Source organism: Amia ocellicauda, chromosome 17, assembly GCF_036373705.1.
Source record: "Amia ocellicauda isolate fAmiCal2 chromosome 17, fAmiCal2.hap1, whole genome shotgun sequence".
Classification (NCBI taxonomy): Eukaryota; Metazoa; Chordata; class Actinopteri; order Amiiformes; family Amiidae; genus Amia; species Amia ocellicauda.
In genome coordinates, this window is record NC_089866.1 from 22,233,488 (window position 1) to 22,251,123 (window position 17,636).

The 17,636-nt window shown below is 38.7% G+C and overlaps 1 protein-coding gene across 1 annotated transcript in view; it reads left to right on the forward strand.

Moving 5' to 3' along the window:
* Window positions 1–17,636, forward strand: part of LOC136712893 (transmembrane protein 132D-like) — a 62,433-nt gene that overhangs the window by 18,541 nt on the left and 26,256 nt on the right. Inside the window, exon 3 of the mRNA XM_066689713.1 lies at window positions 15,048–15,194. Within this exon, the coding sequence (XP_066545810.1) occupies window positions 15,048–15,194 (147 nt within the window). The remainder of the gene's footprint in view (window positions 1–15,047; window positions 15,195–17,636) is intronic.

Consider the following 17,636-nt stretch of genomic DNA (forward strand, 5'->3'; position numbering starts at 1 on the left):
CTGGTGTTTTGTTTTCCTTCCATCTTGTACTATAGCTGTTCAGTTTTCATTAATGCCACAGAAGTCGAGTGTAGGAGTGTCCTTAAACGTGACCCCCGCAGGCGAAGTGGTGAAGGTCACAGACACCGGTGAAGCAGGGAGAGGCAGGAGATGCAGCAGGCGTGGATTTGTGCACCACAGGGTCTTAAGCCAAACACTCAGGCTTGCGAAGGCAGTAAGACTCCTTGCTCTGTGGGCGCTGCGTAGGTCACTGTTTGCATCTGCCATTTTAGAGCTGGCACAGACGGTGTTGGCAAGCAGATACCATCCCTTCTTCTCCCAGCACTACAGTTGCTACAGTGTAAGAGTTTAGAACAGATTAGTGACTATGAAATTGTTTTATATCTTGATATTTCTACCTTGCTGTATTTGCTACCATTGTTTTACCTAATAATATATTGTTTTGCTATGAATATTTGAAATGATCGGACTGTTTAATTAATTTTTTCTTTGACAATTCAAATTCCCCACCTTGTTTTGTTCTCTCTTCATTTGCCTACTATGCACATGTCAAATTTCATAAACACCCACTGGGCAATAACCTTGTCCAAGCCCTTTGCCAAGCCAATTACTCTTTTCAGCAGATGAACCTCATTATCTGCTGTCACGGAGCTGCTGAACTGGGCATCGCAGGGCACAGCTCAGCTGGTCTCAGTCTGCTTTACAGGAGAAACCATTCAAAAGGGGTCAATCAGGCATTTCAACCTAGTGCGTTCTGTCCTCCCTAGTCTACAGTTACAGGGGTCAGACTGGTATTCCCACTCGTTCTTACATCAAGACTGCCTCCTCTATCTCTTCATATTACGTATTTGTATATGTTAAGACCTACTGTTAAGCTCCAATGCTGTATTCAAACGTTCTCCTGCTCCATTAAACTGATACTCTCCGCGCCCGACAGCAGCCGATCATAAACAAACATTACTTATTAACCGAGATGAGATGTAAGTTTCTGTAACCATTCATTTATTTAAACCAAAAATGGTTAAAAGGACTCCCTTCTGGTGATCTCTCTTTTATCTGCCTTATTGTTCTGTGTATGAGTTGTGTGCCTTCTATGCTAATGGTGTGTTTAAATATTTAATCTAATTGACTCAGCTCTAAAACCACCAATGAATATTTAAAGCAAATTAATTGAACGTCAGCCCTTATCTACTGTCACGTTCGGTGGAGTCATCATGAAGTGAACCACCAAGAAAACATTTGGAGAGGAATAAAGGAAGAAAAAGGAAGGCGAAAGGAAGTCAATTATTTATTTGTTTTAAATGGATGGGTTGCAGTACTGTTGCATTACGTTACTGGATGTGATCTCAGGCCTGATGCTTTGTAATAATACATGGGCATCTTAAGAGGCTGACGCAAGGCGTGTAGCCCACCGTATAAACTCCCCAACACAATCTGTTAAGATGAGTGGTTACCCACACTAAAGGATATATGACTAATTAACCATCTGTGTGTAATTGCAAGTTGTTCTACATATTGGAGAGGAAGTGAGTTTTGTTTCTCTCTTTTCTTCGGGAATGCTGAGGAATGGGCAGTGGTGCTTTTTATGTGTGTGTGTGTCTTGTGTGCAATATCTGATGGCAGGGTGTGCAATGTTTGTCTCTCTGGTATTTAAGTTTTGCTTTCAAAAAGCACTACGGTAGTGCCACTGCTCAATAACTATCAACAGTGCAGATAAACTTGCAAGGAAAATAAATACACAGCAAAAATCCTCTACTGACGACAGAGTATCTCCAGGACTTGTTAGAGAGAGGTGGGGGGAGGGGGGGGCATGATGTGTGGTACAGGAGACTTAATTGCTGTAGCCTCAATCCTGGAGAGGGAGGGCTTGTGCAGTAAGCTTGAGGAATCAGCAGTTAGTGCAGAGAGAAGACATGTCAGAGAAACTTGCAGGGTTGTGTTTTTTTTTTTAGTTTAAGTGTGTGTGTGTGTGTGTGTGTGTGTGTGTGTGTGTGTGTGTGTGTGTGTGTGTGCGCAATCACCAAGAAGTCCATAATTTCTTTGCTTCTGTGTGTTTTTTTTTTCTTTTCTAAATAACAATCTCTTGTGACTAAACTATACTGGTTTTGTTTTGTTTTCTATTCAACATGCAGAATCCTCTTGTTCTCTGTTAATAATCACGTATCATGTGATCAAAACAGCACAGTTTTAACTGTAACTTTCAAACAATCCAAATCTGTTCCCCTTAATTTGTGTTGTTGTTAGTTTCTTCATCTTGTTCATAGACTATAAATATTTAACAGCTGAAACCCAGCCCAATTACCTTTGTTAGCTGGAGGGTGTTTTAAGTCTCATGCAATTAATGACGCAAATGTGAAGTATTTATTTATATGCAATTAACACTTTGTCAATTATTTTATAATTGAATATTACATCAGTTGAATTGGACTCTAGTATACATCATATATTGTTCCTTTAAGCTAAAATGTGTTTAATTTGTGGTTTGGCTGCAGTTCTGTGTAAATAAGCAAGCTTTTTCATATAATACAGATTTTAATTTAACTAGCAATGAGCTGCAATTAAAGTGATCCATATTAAAATAATAACTCTATAACAAGGCCACAGTAAAACTCACAATTTAAACCCCTTAGAAATGCTTACAAATATCTTATTGGTTGTTGTGGTCTCTTTCAGATGACTATTACTATTGCTACCCTGATTTCTTGTTAAGAAGAATGTCTGCAAATGTTTATGGATATAAATAATGACCAGTGGTTTAATTTACACTTTCAGTAATTCATAATGCATCAGAGAAATTACATCATTAAAGAATAATCTCTGTGACTAGCTGAATTGCCATTTGCCCTTTAATATACTTTCCAATTCACACAAAATCAATAGGGAAGTAAGTAAATAAATGAAAGAAAAATAAATTATACTTGCTTAATAAGAAGCATGGCCATCTACATATAGGCATCTCACACACAAGAGTACAAATCAGTCTGCGATAGGGCTTTGAATATAAAGCTTGACCTATTTTTACTACAAAGCTTTCTTAAAAAAAAAAAAAAAAAGAAGAAGGGAAAGCTAAGGTTTGGCCCATTTGTTTGTCAAGGAGGTCAGGCTACGCAATGGAGGTTGTTATGAGCAAGGGAAGATTGGACATGTCCAGATAAAAAGATAAATCCCCTCAGGATAACTAGAGTCCATATTGGTGTTGTCAAAGTCAGGAGATTAATTATCTTGGAATTTCAGCATTTCAGATTGGTTTTTGCTGGCATCAAGAGGCGAATAAAAGTGTCCTTTGACAGTATTTAAGCAAAAGGCAAAGAGTGACAGAATATTCCGCTTTGTCACTTTGATTAACATGAAGCCAAACTCTTCCCCTTTCTGCTCATTCCCAAACAGCACACGGCCGAATAAATATGAAATTGCAGCTGTAGCCGAAGACACCTTAACCATAATCCTCTCCATAAGGTTGGCGTCACATTATTGACAGTGTTTTTCTGTTTCCTGGGGTTGTGGGGGGGGGGGCGGCGGCGGGTGATTGTGAAATACAGCATGAACTACAAATGTATTGGTTAAAATGCTGTGGCTGAGTGAACACAGCTATGAATCATCAAGGGAGAGAAGAAACACACAGGATTCCAACATGTATGCTAAAGTGCAATTAGGACGTTATTTCCTGTTGTAGAAATTTAAATGACAACTCAGGCAAGACTGAAAGAGCTTTTCCCCGTCAGAGGTGAATCTCAGTGTGGGATGCCCTGTCTAGCTGCCAAGGATGGTAGGAACTCACAGCTTGGCTCGGGTCTGTGGCGTGAGTTGTGTTTGCTGGGTTCGGCCCAACAGACGGAAGGATAATCTGGTCTCTCAATTAATTAAAAAAATCATGTCCCATTTCCAAAGGGGGCGATAGACAGTTGAGTGATGTAATATATAAACCTCTCCCATCCAAGGGTCCGGTGCGCAGTGTGGCCGCCAGTGATGTGAACTCTGCGATTACACAACACTCCGCCCAGTCAAATCTGTCTAATCAGAATGGCCACAGGCAACGTGAGTGCACGAGACTTGCTAGTGAAACGGCATTTTGGGGGTGGTGGGCTACTTCACAGGTACTTTTGAGGAGTGAAATATGCTAGCTGTCCCCCTACCATAGTCTCTCCTCTTTCAAAATCCACTGTATATGTCTTTTGAGAAAGGAACTCATGTTATCCACCTCATAGCTGGCATTTTTGTTACCATCATGGCTTTGAAAACCAGTACTTTGGCATGCATGGCTGTCCCCTCCTTTGTTTCTACTATCTGTCTCTTCTTCTCATAGTCAACTCCAATCCACTCTGTAACTGGCCTCTTCTGCTCAAGTCTTGAATTCACCCACCCAGTCCCTCAGGAACGTGTGCTTGCAGAAACCATTCCAAACAGAGCAAAAGCTACAATTAACAATGCATTCTGGACATGGGTTCCACACAGCAATTCTTAATCCGTCTCCACCGCCACCTGGATTATTACCGGTGTTCCCATCCGTGATGAGACGAGTGGCACATTTAAATGACTGCGGTGCCTAAACGGGTTGGAATCTGCACGGGAGACTCAGGTAAATAGGCAATTTCTGCTCGCAGAATTGGCCGTTTGCCACCGCAAGTTTGCCTTTCTGACATAGTTTAGCTACCACTTCACGGACTGTTATTCCGTACTTTCCTCGTAATTGTACAATTAATTAAGAAGGCTTCTGTTTTGCGCTTGTTTTAATGTTCCGGCTGAGCAGATGTCGGTGCGTTCCACAGTGCTGAAAGCCCCTTCTTTGCTTAATGATTTGCCATTGAAGATGAAATGCAATTGCAGTGACAAAGAGAGCCCAGAGACTAGCAGTTACAAAGAGGAATAATGGTGTTGATAAGCTATATCTAACCGAGTAGAATGAGTTGTCTAAGTACTCTGTTTTTTATCCCTTTGTTTTACTGTCAGTTTTCCAGATGGCTTTATGAAAATATTACAGTGATGTCACTGTGTGTAAATGCAACCAGTGAATCATTGCTTGATATTCTGATGGTGAAACTTTGGTCATGTTTTGTATTAATGACTATGACTAATGACAGATAATTATTTTCCGACATCCAAGAGCTTATTATATTATTTTATATTCTGCTATCACTATCATTAGGTCTAAATGGGAAAACAGGAAATAATGTTCCTATATTCTCGTGGGGTCAAGCAATGGGTTAAATACATGATGAACCATGACTGGCTGTATTTATCACCGCAGTGATCTTCGTACTGGGAGGCAGTAGATAATGTAAGAGGAAAGTTTGATACAAAAGGTATTCATTGACTTAATAAAGCTTAGGGACTAAAACCTTTTAAATCTCAAGATAGAATTTATGAGAAAAATGAGTTACAAATCAAATGGCGTTAGGATTTCCCTGCATTAAATATATTGTTTCAGAAACAATGACAGATGTGCAAGCTCAATTGAAGTACTTTACATTCTATCATTTAAGAAACTTTCCTTGAGTTTTATAACCACTTCCTCATGTGGCCGCTGTCCATTGATTCATGGTTTTCCCGCACAGTACATTTGTTTTATGAACAATTACTCTGCTCCCCGTAACAATAATACATTCTGCTTTATTATATATATATATAAAAAAACTACTAATAAATCCATAGAGTCAGTGGAAAAACAACGGAGTAATTATATTGTAGAGTACAGAAATCATCACTTGTATTCTTCAGAAAGACTTTTTCTGTAACTACTTTTATATTCCAGTCAGCCATACAACTGTGTGAAAAGTAATTAACTATTGTATAGTCTGCCGTGAGTGTTAGTGAGTTGGAGTAAAGAAAGTGCTACTGTGTTTCAGCACGGGCAGGTCTTCTAGGTGCCTAGAACTGAAGATAGATGTTGAGTTTTCAACCTTAGGAGAGATGTGGAACCCCGTCCATTTCATTAATAACACTCCACAGTTATCCCATTGTTGTGGATCTCACTGAGAGCATGATTTATTGGGTGAGGGCTGTGTAATTACATAATAGTTTGATCTAACCGAATTATTAAGTAACTGACTCCACAGAACTGTCACGAGCGGGGCGTTACTGGCCTTAATCACTTATTATTTAGTTATCGTTTGTTGGGCTCTTTCTCACTATTCATTATTGTGTGCATTAAAAAAATCTTTTTACTGTTTTATTTTGTTATTTTCACTTATTAATAACCTTGTTTTGGTTTATTTTATTATTTATTTCTTAATTGTTTTTGAATTGGTTTATTGCTTCACCTGTGTCATTTAACAGCCAACCATATGCTGCCCATATCCCCTCCTTGATTACCGTCACCTGCACCCCTGAACCTATTATTCTGCCTATAAAAGTAGGGAGTTCCCTTCACTGAGAGAAGAGGGACACCACGCAGCACTTTTAGACACAAGAACGCGCTGGAGGAAGGACTGAGGGATTGGACAGTGAAGCATCAGATGCCGGGGACCTGGACTGGAGGGAGAGCCAACTAACAGAGTGAACTAGAGATGTGACGTTCAGAGGCTTCTGGTGGCGGTCCCAGGATTTAGGAAAGGGAAGAGACATTCATATTTGCATATTTTGCACAGACTGTTTTTGTATGAATACGACCGACCCGTATCTCTCCTAGAATCCGAGGAATCGGTGCCGAGTCGGACCGAGCTCCTGCCTGGCCCAAAACGGCTACCGGCCCTAGAGGCACCAGAGAGAAACTGCGTCCCGGAGTAGGCATCTCACTTACCTGTAGGTGGTTCGTGGCGTGGCTGCTGTCTGATGAGACAGAAGTTAATTAACAGTATCCCTGTTTCTCTCCCTATATTTGAGCATCTCTGGGAGAGACGCCTCTGAATCTGTTGCTGCTTAGTGTGACTGTTTACATTACGGGAAGATTAGTTTTATATTGGTAGTCTTTATTAGAGCCATTATTATTATTTCTTTGTTCTTTAGGTTAGGGTATATTAGTCTTTTATGCACCACGAATATTAAAGGTGGGTTTTAGTTTTATCTAGTGTATTTATTGCCTTTATGATCTCCCCTGATCAAACCAAACCCGTCTAAATTAAATAATTGTTATTACTTGCCTCCTGCTGTTGTGTCTTGGGGTCCGATCAAGCCTGCCTGGGGAGAGAAATCGAAGGGGGTTGCGAGTTCCCCTCTCGCTCATCAGTTGAGGTGGCGTAGTGGTTATGTGTTTCATACTGAACCCCCTCAGCTGTGACGGAACCAAAATCTATTTTTTAATTCTCTCTTTTAAATATTTGGTTTATGTCACTCAGTATGTTACTGGCATTAGCACAGAAAACAGATTAGGCCAGAAATCAGCTGCTTTTCACAGTAACAGGGAAAATGGACCTTGGGGAAGCCATCCTCGACTGTGATATTTATTGTGCAGCACAGGGTTGTTTGCTTATATTGGCTGTGTTCTCTAGCCAGGCCATCTGGTACGAGAGCTGGTCAGTGTTTCCTGTCAGTAGTTTTAAAATAATCTCTTCAAAGAGGTGCCTTGCTCTATGGATATGATGAATACATAATTGATAACTTGAGGTGCTTTGTTTGGTGGAAAAAAGTTGCTAGCTGTATAATCTAATCTTAACCCTAACTTTTGTGGATTGAAATGCAAACTCGCATGTCACTGTATGAGGAGAGATGGACAAATAACTATATTACCTATTATTTGTATTTGTGAATATTAGCCTTTATTATTAGACACTGCTCGTATAGTCTAGAGAAATTCCACACACAGACTGTGACACATCCCTACCTCCATTGCTGTTTTTATCTTTTCATACACTTTCATTATCGTCCTTTCACTTGGATTTACGATGTATACGTTCAGCTGTACATGTTTAATGCATCCCCCTCTTTTTCACACATCTCCCTCAGAGGAGGCTGGGTGTCATCACCTTTGTGGTGACGGTTGCTAATGAGCTGGACATAAAAAACAGACTTCCTGGTAATAGCCTTACCTAACCCTAGCATGGCTAAAGTAGCTACCAGCCTATGAAGACTATTGAATATTACCTACCTGGGACCCAGCCAGACTGAAAGGGCATTCTCCCTGTCCATCCGTCATATTTTACAGTCCACTGAGTTTAGACAGGTTTCAGATGAGCATTAGTTTCATAAGGCATTGCTAAGGAGACAGTCAACCACGCTAGGAAAAGGTTTACCAGACCCTTAGAGTGGAAAAGTATTGTGAATGACAACAGAGCAACCTAAATATCCAAAAAACAGGGAATTTGAATATTTCAGGCATATTCATATATCTTATTTACAATAAGATTTTGGTTTCTTTCCTCACAAAATAAGAAAATACAAAAAACAATCGGTGACAGCCTGGCTGTACATAATCAATCTCTGAAAACATGTATATGTGAATATTTTATTTCATGGCTGTAGCTCTTACTGACATCAGAAAGGAGGAAAAGAAACCAAAAAAACAACAAGTCAAGTTGTTGACTTAAAGGGCTCCTAAGCCTAGGGTGCAAAAGATCTAGGCTGCGGGCTGCTTTGCAGATTAAACTGTGTCGGACTGACAACCCTGCCAAGCACAAAATAAAGAGAGGGGGAAAAAACTGTGATGGATGACGGGAGCAGCACCTGAAAACAAGGCTTCTCACAAGCTGTCAGCTTTGCTCAAAGTGTCCATCCGTCTTCCTTCTACCCCTGTGTTATGTACCACAGCCTGCTTCAAAATCCTTTATATTCCCAGTCACTGGCACAATCTCTCCTTCACTAAGTAGAGGAAAACCTCTTAAAAAAAAAAAAAAAAAAAAAAAAAAAAAAACCTCATACAAAAACATTTTCCCCTGGCTGGCTGTGATTTGCTTCAGAGCACTTTGAATATCTAAGGGGAGCTTCAATGTATTGATGAAAGGTGGTTGTTAAGGTATGATGTCCGCCACTTTATCCTGCAGTTCATTTTACTGAGTTCATTTTTTGTGTATGTGAAGCATTTACACAAGGAAATTACCTGTTGTTGTTTCACCTAAGAGTGATTGTAAAAAATAGTGTTTATTTATGGTTAAGCCTTAGGACCTTCAAGATTATCATTTTTATTGTATCAGATATGTTGTAGCATTCATCACGTTCTGATCATTCCAGTTGAGAAGTTTTGAGGTGTCCATTTTTTGGATCTGAGCAATTTTACTTTAAAAACTGTGTTGCCCTTCAGAGGTTACAAACAAATCAACCCGGATTGTGGATTTTATTCAAATAAGAAGAGCTTTTTTCTCATTTCATAGACACTAAGCTGAAAGTTGTTGAAAGGAATATTAAAGACACACTTAAACATAAGAATAAAAAAAACTCTGGCTGTGGGAAAGAAAAAAAACCTTCCGAAAGGGGTTTAAAAAAAATAAAAACTGATCCCGAACTTCTTTCATATTAGTCTTTAAACTTTTGACCAGTTCAATTTAAGCCTGTCTCATCACGAAACAATTTTACCAATAACGAGAAAGAAGTTCTCACTATTATATAAAACCAGAAACGTGTTTTGCTGTCCTCGTATCACATTGAAAAAACTCACGATACAGTCATTTAAATGAATTGGGAACTTTAAAAGTCACTACCCAAGTTTGTTAACTAGATTCTGACAACCGAGTAGCCCTGGCTGTCAGTGAAGTAGCTTTTCCAGTGTAGAAACTTGCATCATTAGTAGCTTCATCACAGTAAGTGTGAGGCTGGGTCCTCTTGCTCTTGGTGATTCAGTTAGAAAGTGTCCAGACTTGACTATAGAAACAATAGAAACAGACAAACAATCCTTCTGTTTGCGCTGCTCTGCTTATGCACTCCTTATCTGTTTGAAAGATATATTTCTACTTAAAAGCAAGATGTTGCACTATGTGATGCATATAATCTAAGTGTAACAGGTTTGTTACTGTATAAGCGACTGTTACGGTGACATCATTGCTCTTGTCTTGGTGAAGTATTCATTCTTATGTTGCTCTTCAGGGGATGGATGTTTTGGACTAGCCGTAATGTCGCTTGTTTTATGTTGAAAGGTCAGGAGCTCACTGGTGTTCCTGAGGTGGTGGTTAGAATCCAAGTGGTACTTAAGTTATTTTTAGTAAATAAAACATGAGTGATGCATTTAATAAATGAACTGTTTTTGTAAAATGTTCACTGCTGACAGTATGAACCTGGTGTTGCATGAAATATAAAGAGAACACAGTCCTGGAAACATTCTTCACTTCTGAAATGTTCAACCACTCCTGACACTGAGAGCCCCACTTGAAAGATACCTCTGGCTATTTGTGAGTCTCTGTGACTTGTACCTGCATTTGTCTTTGCTAATTTAATTTCTTAATTGTTGCTGTTCCATTTACAAGTCTTCTACAAAATTATTATTTTGTGTTCCTGCCTGTATCAGCCAGCTATTGCAAAAAACAGCTCCTGATGTGAATTTCACAAATGACTTTAGGGAAGATGCCGTGGGGCTGTGTGTTACTGTTGCAGACAGTGCTTGAGCAATGAACTTGCTGCATTGTGCATTACTAATGTCCTCCCCTTGCACATTTACCCACTCGTTGTGGGTTTGCCTTGCCAATGCTGTTTCCTAGAAGAATTAGTAAGCATGATGAGGAGTAATCAGAGCAGAAGCAATGTCTGAGGATTTTCAAGACATGTACCTTAGGCCATGCAACAAAACACACAGAGAGGATTCCACGGCTTCACCTGCACTGAAGAGCTGGTGCTGTAGGTTTGCTTCTTTGCCTCCTCATGAACATGAAACCATTTATTCCATTTGAAAGGTTTCCGGCTCTTTCGCCCGGCACAGTGTTCGAATCGCACAATTGGTTAACAAATTCACCCAAAGTTGAATGCCTCTTCACTGTTCTTTAAACAGCACACTCATTTTTTATTTCACCGAGGCACGATAGACCAGAGACCATATTCAAATGTTGATGTTTGTCCTTCTCGATGTGAAGTGACATATGCCATTAACAAACTCATGTTGAGATAAGTAGGGGTTTCGATACACAAAAAAAACACCATTCTTGTGAAGTGCATGCACGCTATGCATTTTATCTTAGATGTGTTTTTCTGGTACCTCTCAAGATCATTGCTTTTCACTAAGTGGTGTTGTGGAAAAAGCTTTGGCTTAGATACAATAATTAATGGAGCTGTATAATCCCCTTTGATTATGAACGTATGAAACAAGATTGGGTTTTACCCTTGTTTTGTCTGAACAGAATTCATAATCCTCTAAAAGGTTGATTTTAAACTACCTAAGGAAGCCAGGAATCTCATTGTATAGCATTTTAGAACTGGTCTCCATTATCAGGGTGAAAGTCAAGATAAAGAAGGTCAGAGCTTACTTTGAAAAGTATTCTCCCTCTTTCTTTGAAAAATATATACTGGAAAGATTCCAGTTGATTGATCATAGAAATCAATTGGAGTGGTCATTAAAAAAAATAACACATACATTTAAAGTTTTCTCCAGGCTGAAGCAGTGTTCAACAAATTCTGATCATATGTCATTGATAAATATGTATAGATTAATATATACAATTTATTAAACTAATTGAACCACTGATTAACATTGAAGAAAGTGAATACTTTTGATGAGACTGGCAATATAGGCCTACAAGGTCACACTGGTAATAACAGTCCTACCATAAAGTATTAAAACTCTATGTCATGAAACCTTGCTGTATATATACAAATATATTGTTAAACACACACTGTCGCAAAACATGTCAGATTTCTATTAAACAAGAAGGGAGTTTCTGTATTGAGCTGTTGGCAGAGTAAGGTCTCTATTCAGAGCATCACCGGTGTCCTTGAAACTGTGATGCAACGGGGGACATCTCTTGGCATCAAGCTGGTGCTTCATTCTGCAGATTACACCTCCTCAGAGAACCATAATGTGCAAGAAGCCATTTTACTTCTTGAGCATTTACTGAAAGACGTAGGCATAAACCAACAAAGCATATTGTATTTATGATGTGCTGCACTGCTGGGAATGAGAAGAGGGGGGTTAATTTTACTTTTGTAATGACTTATAATGTGATATATAAATATATGTATTGATATATGTGTATATATGATCATTTCATAGCATTTGACACATTTCTATTCTGTTGGTAGCATGTTGGTATCATCAAAGATTTAAATAAGAGACAAGAAAGCATGTTAATGCTTTTAAAGGCAGAGGCAGAGAACAAATTATATGATATCAAAGTAGATTATATCTCTGACACAAGCTGTTATCCGCATGGATCTACTGGGCCACTATTCTCACATGTTCAAGGAAGGCATTTGTGGAGGACAGATTCAATGTATTTATTTTTGTAACATATTCTCCTATCCACATTTATCTAAATTGGGAATTTGAATGCTCACTGAGTTTCTTCAATTGTCAATTTAAGTTCAGCTACAGCTTGGGAAATACTATTGAATAGAAGTCTTGATTGCTTCATTTACATACCTACACACTCACATATAGAAATTGTCACAAGTGATTTTAATTGGCAATTATATTTTTCCAGTAATTTCCCCAAGTTTAAATCAGATGTTTTTTTACCTAAGCATGAGGTGTTTATTCGATTCTTCAGATTTATGTAAAGACAACCATGGCTTTCTTTTCAATGTTTCTCCTATTCTCCTGTTCTTGTGTGTGGGTGCAAAAATTTAGAACTCTACAGTTATCAATATTTTATTATAATATTACATTATTGGTTAAGAGATAAGATCGATGTATTCAATCCCACATAAAACAGACATTTATTTATAAATCCAGAATATTTGTTATGCCTCCTCCGTGTTTGAAATGTTCCTTGTTTCCCTGGTTTTGCTGCTGCTTTGTGAGTCTGCTATACTTCAACATGACACTGTTTACTTGAAATCATCTGTTTTGAAAAGAATAGGGATGAGAAATGTGTAATAAGAGTTTGTTCAATTTTAATATGATTCTCATTTTACTTTGCCTTAGAGAACAAATTTGAATAATGAATTTAAGGGAAGAACCTCTTGTCCTAAACCCTGTAACAACTAATGTTTCCATTTCAATTGTTTGATTTTTGTTGCATTGGTTGTAGGACATTTGGTATTGGGTTCAGAGTAAAACTATTATTATTATTAAAAATAGTTATAAGTAGTGTCAATAGGTTGGCCACATATAAAGCACAGACGTGTTTGTGTTTGGGAATTATAGGGAATTTATTTAGTCGTATGTGGACTAGAAATGCAAAGTTGTTTATTGTGGGAACAGATCTTAAAACAGATTAGGGAAGGAAAAAAAAATCTTCAAGTACCAAGACCAGCAAAAGACTTTCCACATAAAACCACTACTAAAAACTGTTTTTTTTTTTTTTTTTTTTTTTTCAGCCCTGGTTGTATTTGACTCTGGGGCCCTTTTCTGTGTATTTATTGTTTTATATCCAAGAGGTGCAGTTGTTCTCCTGCCTCACTGCTCCATATCACAAGGCCTACCCTGCACTCCACTAAGCATTTCTGAGAGGGAGCTGGTTGTTCTTGAATTAGCGCTGTGCTGTTTGCTTTTAATTCCGAGATTGTGTTGCTCTGCGCTGTGCCTCACTAGTGTTGGGATTCAGCTCCATTAGATAATGCTTATCATTTACAAATTAGGGGCCAGGAGGGCAAGAAACCATTAGTATAAATAACTCGCCTCCATGACAACAACAAAGAGGACCAACAGCTCTAATGAATACCAAACAAGTTTCCTGGAGTGGGGTCTTCTGATTGAGCCTCCCCTGAAGTCCTGTCATATCTTGTGAAACATATGTATCACGGGGAACAAAGAAAAAAGATTCATCCACATCTAAAATGATTCTTCCCCTTAACTCACCTATCAATAGTGTTAGTTTTGAAGTATACCCTGGTAATATGGTCATGTATAACAAAAAAGAAACATGTAAGTTGAAAGCTGACTGGTATTTCGATATCATTTTACCTAACTACATGAAGTGAGCCTGTTCTGATACCTGGTTATATGAATTTGTGCAATGTAGTAGGCTGAGAAACTGGCTCCCACATAAAGTTTTTAGTTTAAGATACTATCGGATGCACACTAGTCATTTGAGCAAAGCCTATTCCCATAAGCTGGAACCACACGGTGGCATAGAAATGATTTATTGACTTCTCTGTGCTAAGCACACCGCCGAGACTTCATAACAGAAAGTACGAAACAATAGAATGCAAACACACGCATAAAGAAATAGAAACACATGCACACAGGACGAAACACATGTTTTCATTTTTTGTGGTGTGGCCTTGGTGGGTCATAGTTTTATATCTGTGAAGATTGTTGAAAAGGTCTTGGCGAATCCTCCTCACATTGTCTCTAAATCGTTTGCTATTTTAAAGCCATACTAAAGACTTGTGCTTTAAATGTACTTCCATACCGTACATTTATTGTGTCTTATTTACATGCATTCCATCCTTGCTCTGTTGATTGTGCTATTATTATGTTTTTTTTTTTCTTTTCAGTGTAATCAGTTCTTTATCAGTCAAATTTTAAAATGTGCTTGCGTAGTAAAATGTGTCTAGAACATTGGACAATCCTACACTGTTTGATTTAGTCTAATCATCAATAATATGTTGGGTCACACTTTACAACAGTGGCCGTGAGTTTTTTTTTTTTTTTTTTTACAAATTAATGTATACCACAGATATAACAGCCACATATATCTCATGCATTCTGAGTTATAGAGATTAGGGTTTACATACGTGGTCAACAGGAAGTGCATAAGATATTCAGGTAAAATTCAGCTAATTCATTAGGCATTTGCTGCCATTATTGTGAATTGTAACAGACTGACAAGTACCTAAGTTTGTCTTTCTAAATTCAGTCCAATTTGATAGAGCTCTCTTTGCGATCAGATCAACACAGAGCGCTTTATAGTCAAAGAACGGTATAAAGGCACCGGGAGGGCACAGTTGCAGCACAATGATTGAAGATCACTGCAAACAGTCGCTTCACAGTCAAGCCAAACAAAATGAGATTCAAACCCATGAGATAATGAGGTTAGGAGATAAATATTTAAAGTCTTAACAAACTCTTTTTCTTTGACTCTCATCTCTCACAGAGCGATGGTACAGAAAGGTGTATCCTTCCATAGTGCAAAGCCCAGCAACTCTCTACTGTGGGAGGCAAACTTGCAGACAGGAGATGAGTGGAAGTACGGGACCACGACAGTCTTCTGCCAGAGAAAGGCCGCCCTGTCGGGAAACAGGCAAGTCTAACCCTTCATGTCATTTCCCTGTGGTTTGAATTCATTACGTGGTTATTTTTACTACCCTTGATCTGAGCTCAGTATTAAGCAAAAACACAATACAGAAAAGATTGTTGTTTATAATGCCAACCCTACCCTCTTGGTTTTAACTCATGCAGACACTGGGTTACATCATGCTTTTCTTCAGCAGATGAAAGTTGCCTATTTCCTGTGGAGGGAAATACTGCTGCCGAAGAGAGAGAAAAAAATATCTTCGCTTGTCTTAAAACTTAAACTTTCAGCTAAAAGTGTGCCTATACACACACACTCAAACATTTCTACTGTGGGGAGCTTGGGTTCTCGTGGTAATAATGAGATGTAGCCAGTTTCACAGTTTTCGAATGCCTGGTTTACCGAACACACGTAAACAGACTTAATTCAGCAGTTTAATACACAACACAGATCGATCTAAAGTCTCTAAATCCCTCCAAAAGCCATTTTGCGGGCTGAGCATCCAGGATCTAATCCCTTCGCCAAGCTATCCCGCACTTGGGCACGTGCCAACCAATTAGACACACGCACAGTCTGTTAACCCTGACTGGGCGACCTTATCTGGACAGACAGACACAACTCTGCTCCCTGAAAGCTTATGACTCTGGAAACATACTACTACAAACCATAATATCACAGTATAGAAACAGCTCCCCTAAAAGGACACCACCTGGCACACCACACTATGAACAGTAAATTTGACACTGCCTGTTTCCAGATGCTGTAAAAGTCTCTCTTTCTCAAGCATCAAGTGATAGCTGTACTGTCTTTTAGAAGCATTATAAACAATGCAAGATTTCATTCATGTAGCTTAAATACCAGTTGGGTAAATACATGGGCTTTGGCTGATTCCTTTAATCGTCATGTTGCACTCTGTCAGAGATTATACTATTATGTTAGCATCTTAACAAGTCTGCTGTGCCATTTGGACACCAGCGCTACTGAAGTTTTGAAGTGGTGGATCACATTAGGAGATGCTTTCCGTCAGTTATTTGAAACAGCGTGACATCTTCTTCAATAGTTAATGGGATAAATCCACATAGCTGCATGTAATGACTGGCAAATACTGAGAAAGGGAGACTTTAAGCAGAATGTATTAGTGATTAACAAGCCAATACCACAGTAGTGCTTTCTTTAATACTGTCATGGTATTTATAAAAAAAAACAAAAAAAACATAGTAGTTAAATGTATAACTCAGCGAGACCCTCTATAATATATATATATATAATATATCCAGCCTTTCTTGGTGGCACATCCATGCAAGTACTATGACCCAAGCCAGTGTTGCTGTTGTTGAAAAAGCTTGTGTTTGCAGTGCAGCAGAATGGCTGCTTGTAAGAAAGCACCATGCAACCCTGGTGTCTGCAAAATGGCCTTCCAAATGACTGATCAAGTAGGACAGTTTACCTTACAGTGTGGCTGTTGTGAATCATCAGTGAGGATTTGGGTTTTATCTTTTTTTTTTTAACTGAAACATTTCACCTGGGCTTGCAGTGAAATTGGCCACTAGTTTCAGAGGGTAATTGTATGTACCATAGATAGCCTTGTTGAATGTTCAGTCGCCTCTCAATGTTTCCCGCTTGGATCTCATCTTGTTTCTGCTTTGGTACCAGTCTCATTCTCCTTCCAAAACAGCTGCACTAGAATGTCTGTCCTCTTCCGCGATCCTGATTGAAAAGCCCATATTAGTGGGTGATGGTGCACTTTGTCACTGACACTTCTGGGAATTGATCCTGAGACTGTGAGTGCTGAAAATCCCACTGCAATCCTGTTACACAGTGCAACGTGAATGCTCTTTAAGAGCCTATTTTTGGCAGTAAGAGGGACTTCCAAGAAAATAAATGTACAGCAAACATATTAGAATCACAGGAGGGAGAGTCCACAGACAGGTTGAGAAGCTCCTTTGGTCTATTGTAACCTTATTTTTAATTTTGTTGCTAAATAGAAGCGAGCCAGACAAGAGCAATTTGTTATGGAACGAAGCTTGCCCTGAGCTTTGCCCCTAAAATAATCAACTTGTTTCACATGGGGGGGCAATTGCCATAGGTTTATAAAACAAAACTAAACAAATTAAAGTAGATATGTGGAATGTACTCTGGTAGGGTTTGATTTGGAGACAAGACAATCTTAGGCCTGGGGTTTAGATGCTTGTTTAATTATTATAATAGTTTTCCTAGCAACTGTTAATGCTAAGAGAACCTTACATTTACATTTAATCTTACTCTTTAAGCAAGCCACTGATAAAATGCTCTTGAATTTAAGGATATTCTATAATATTCTGCATATATTTAGTATGTAGTACATGTATATTTTATCTATACAATTATACTTTATAATTAACCTTATATGTCAGTACATCATATGGCTAGTTCACAGTTTATATAACCCTGCTGTGCTGTGGTTCCTCATTA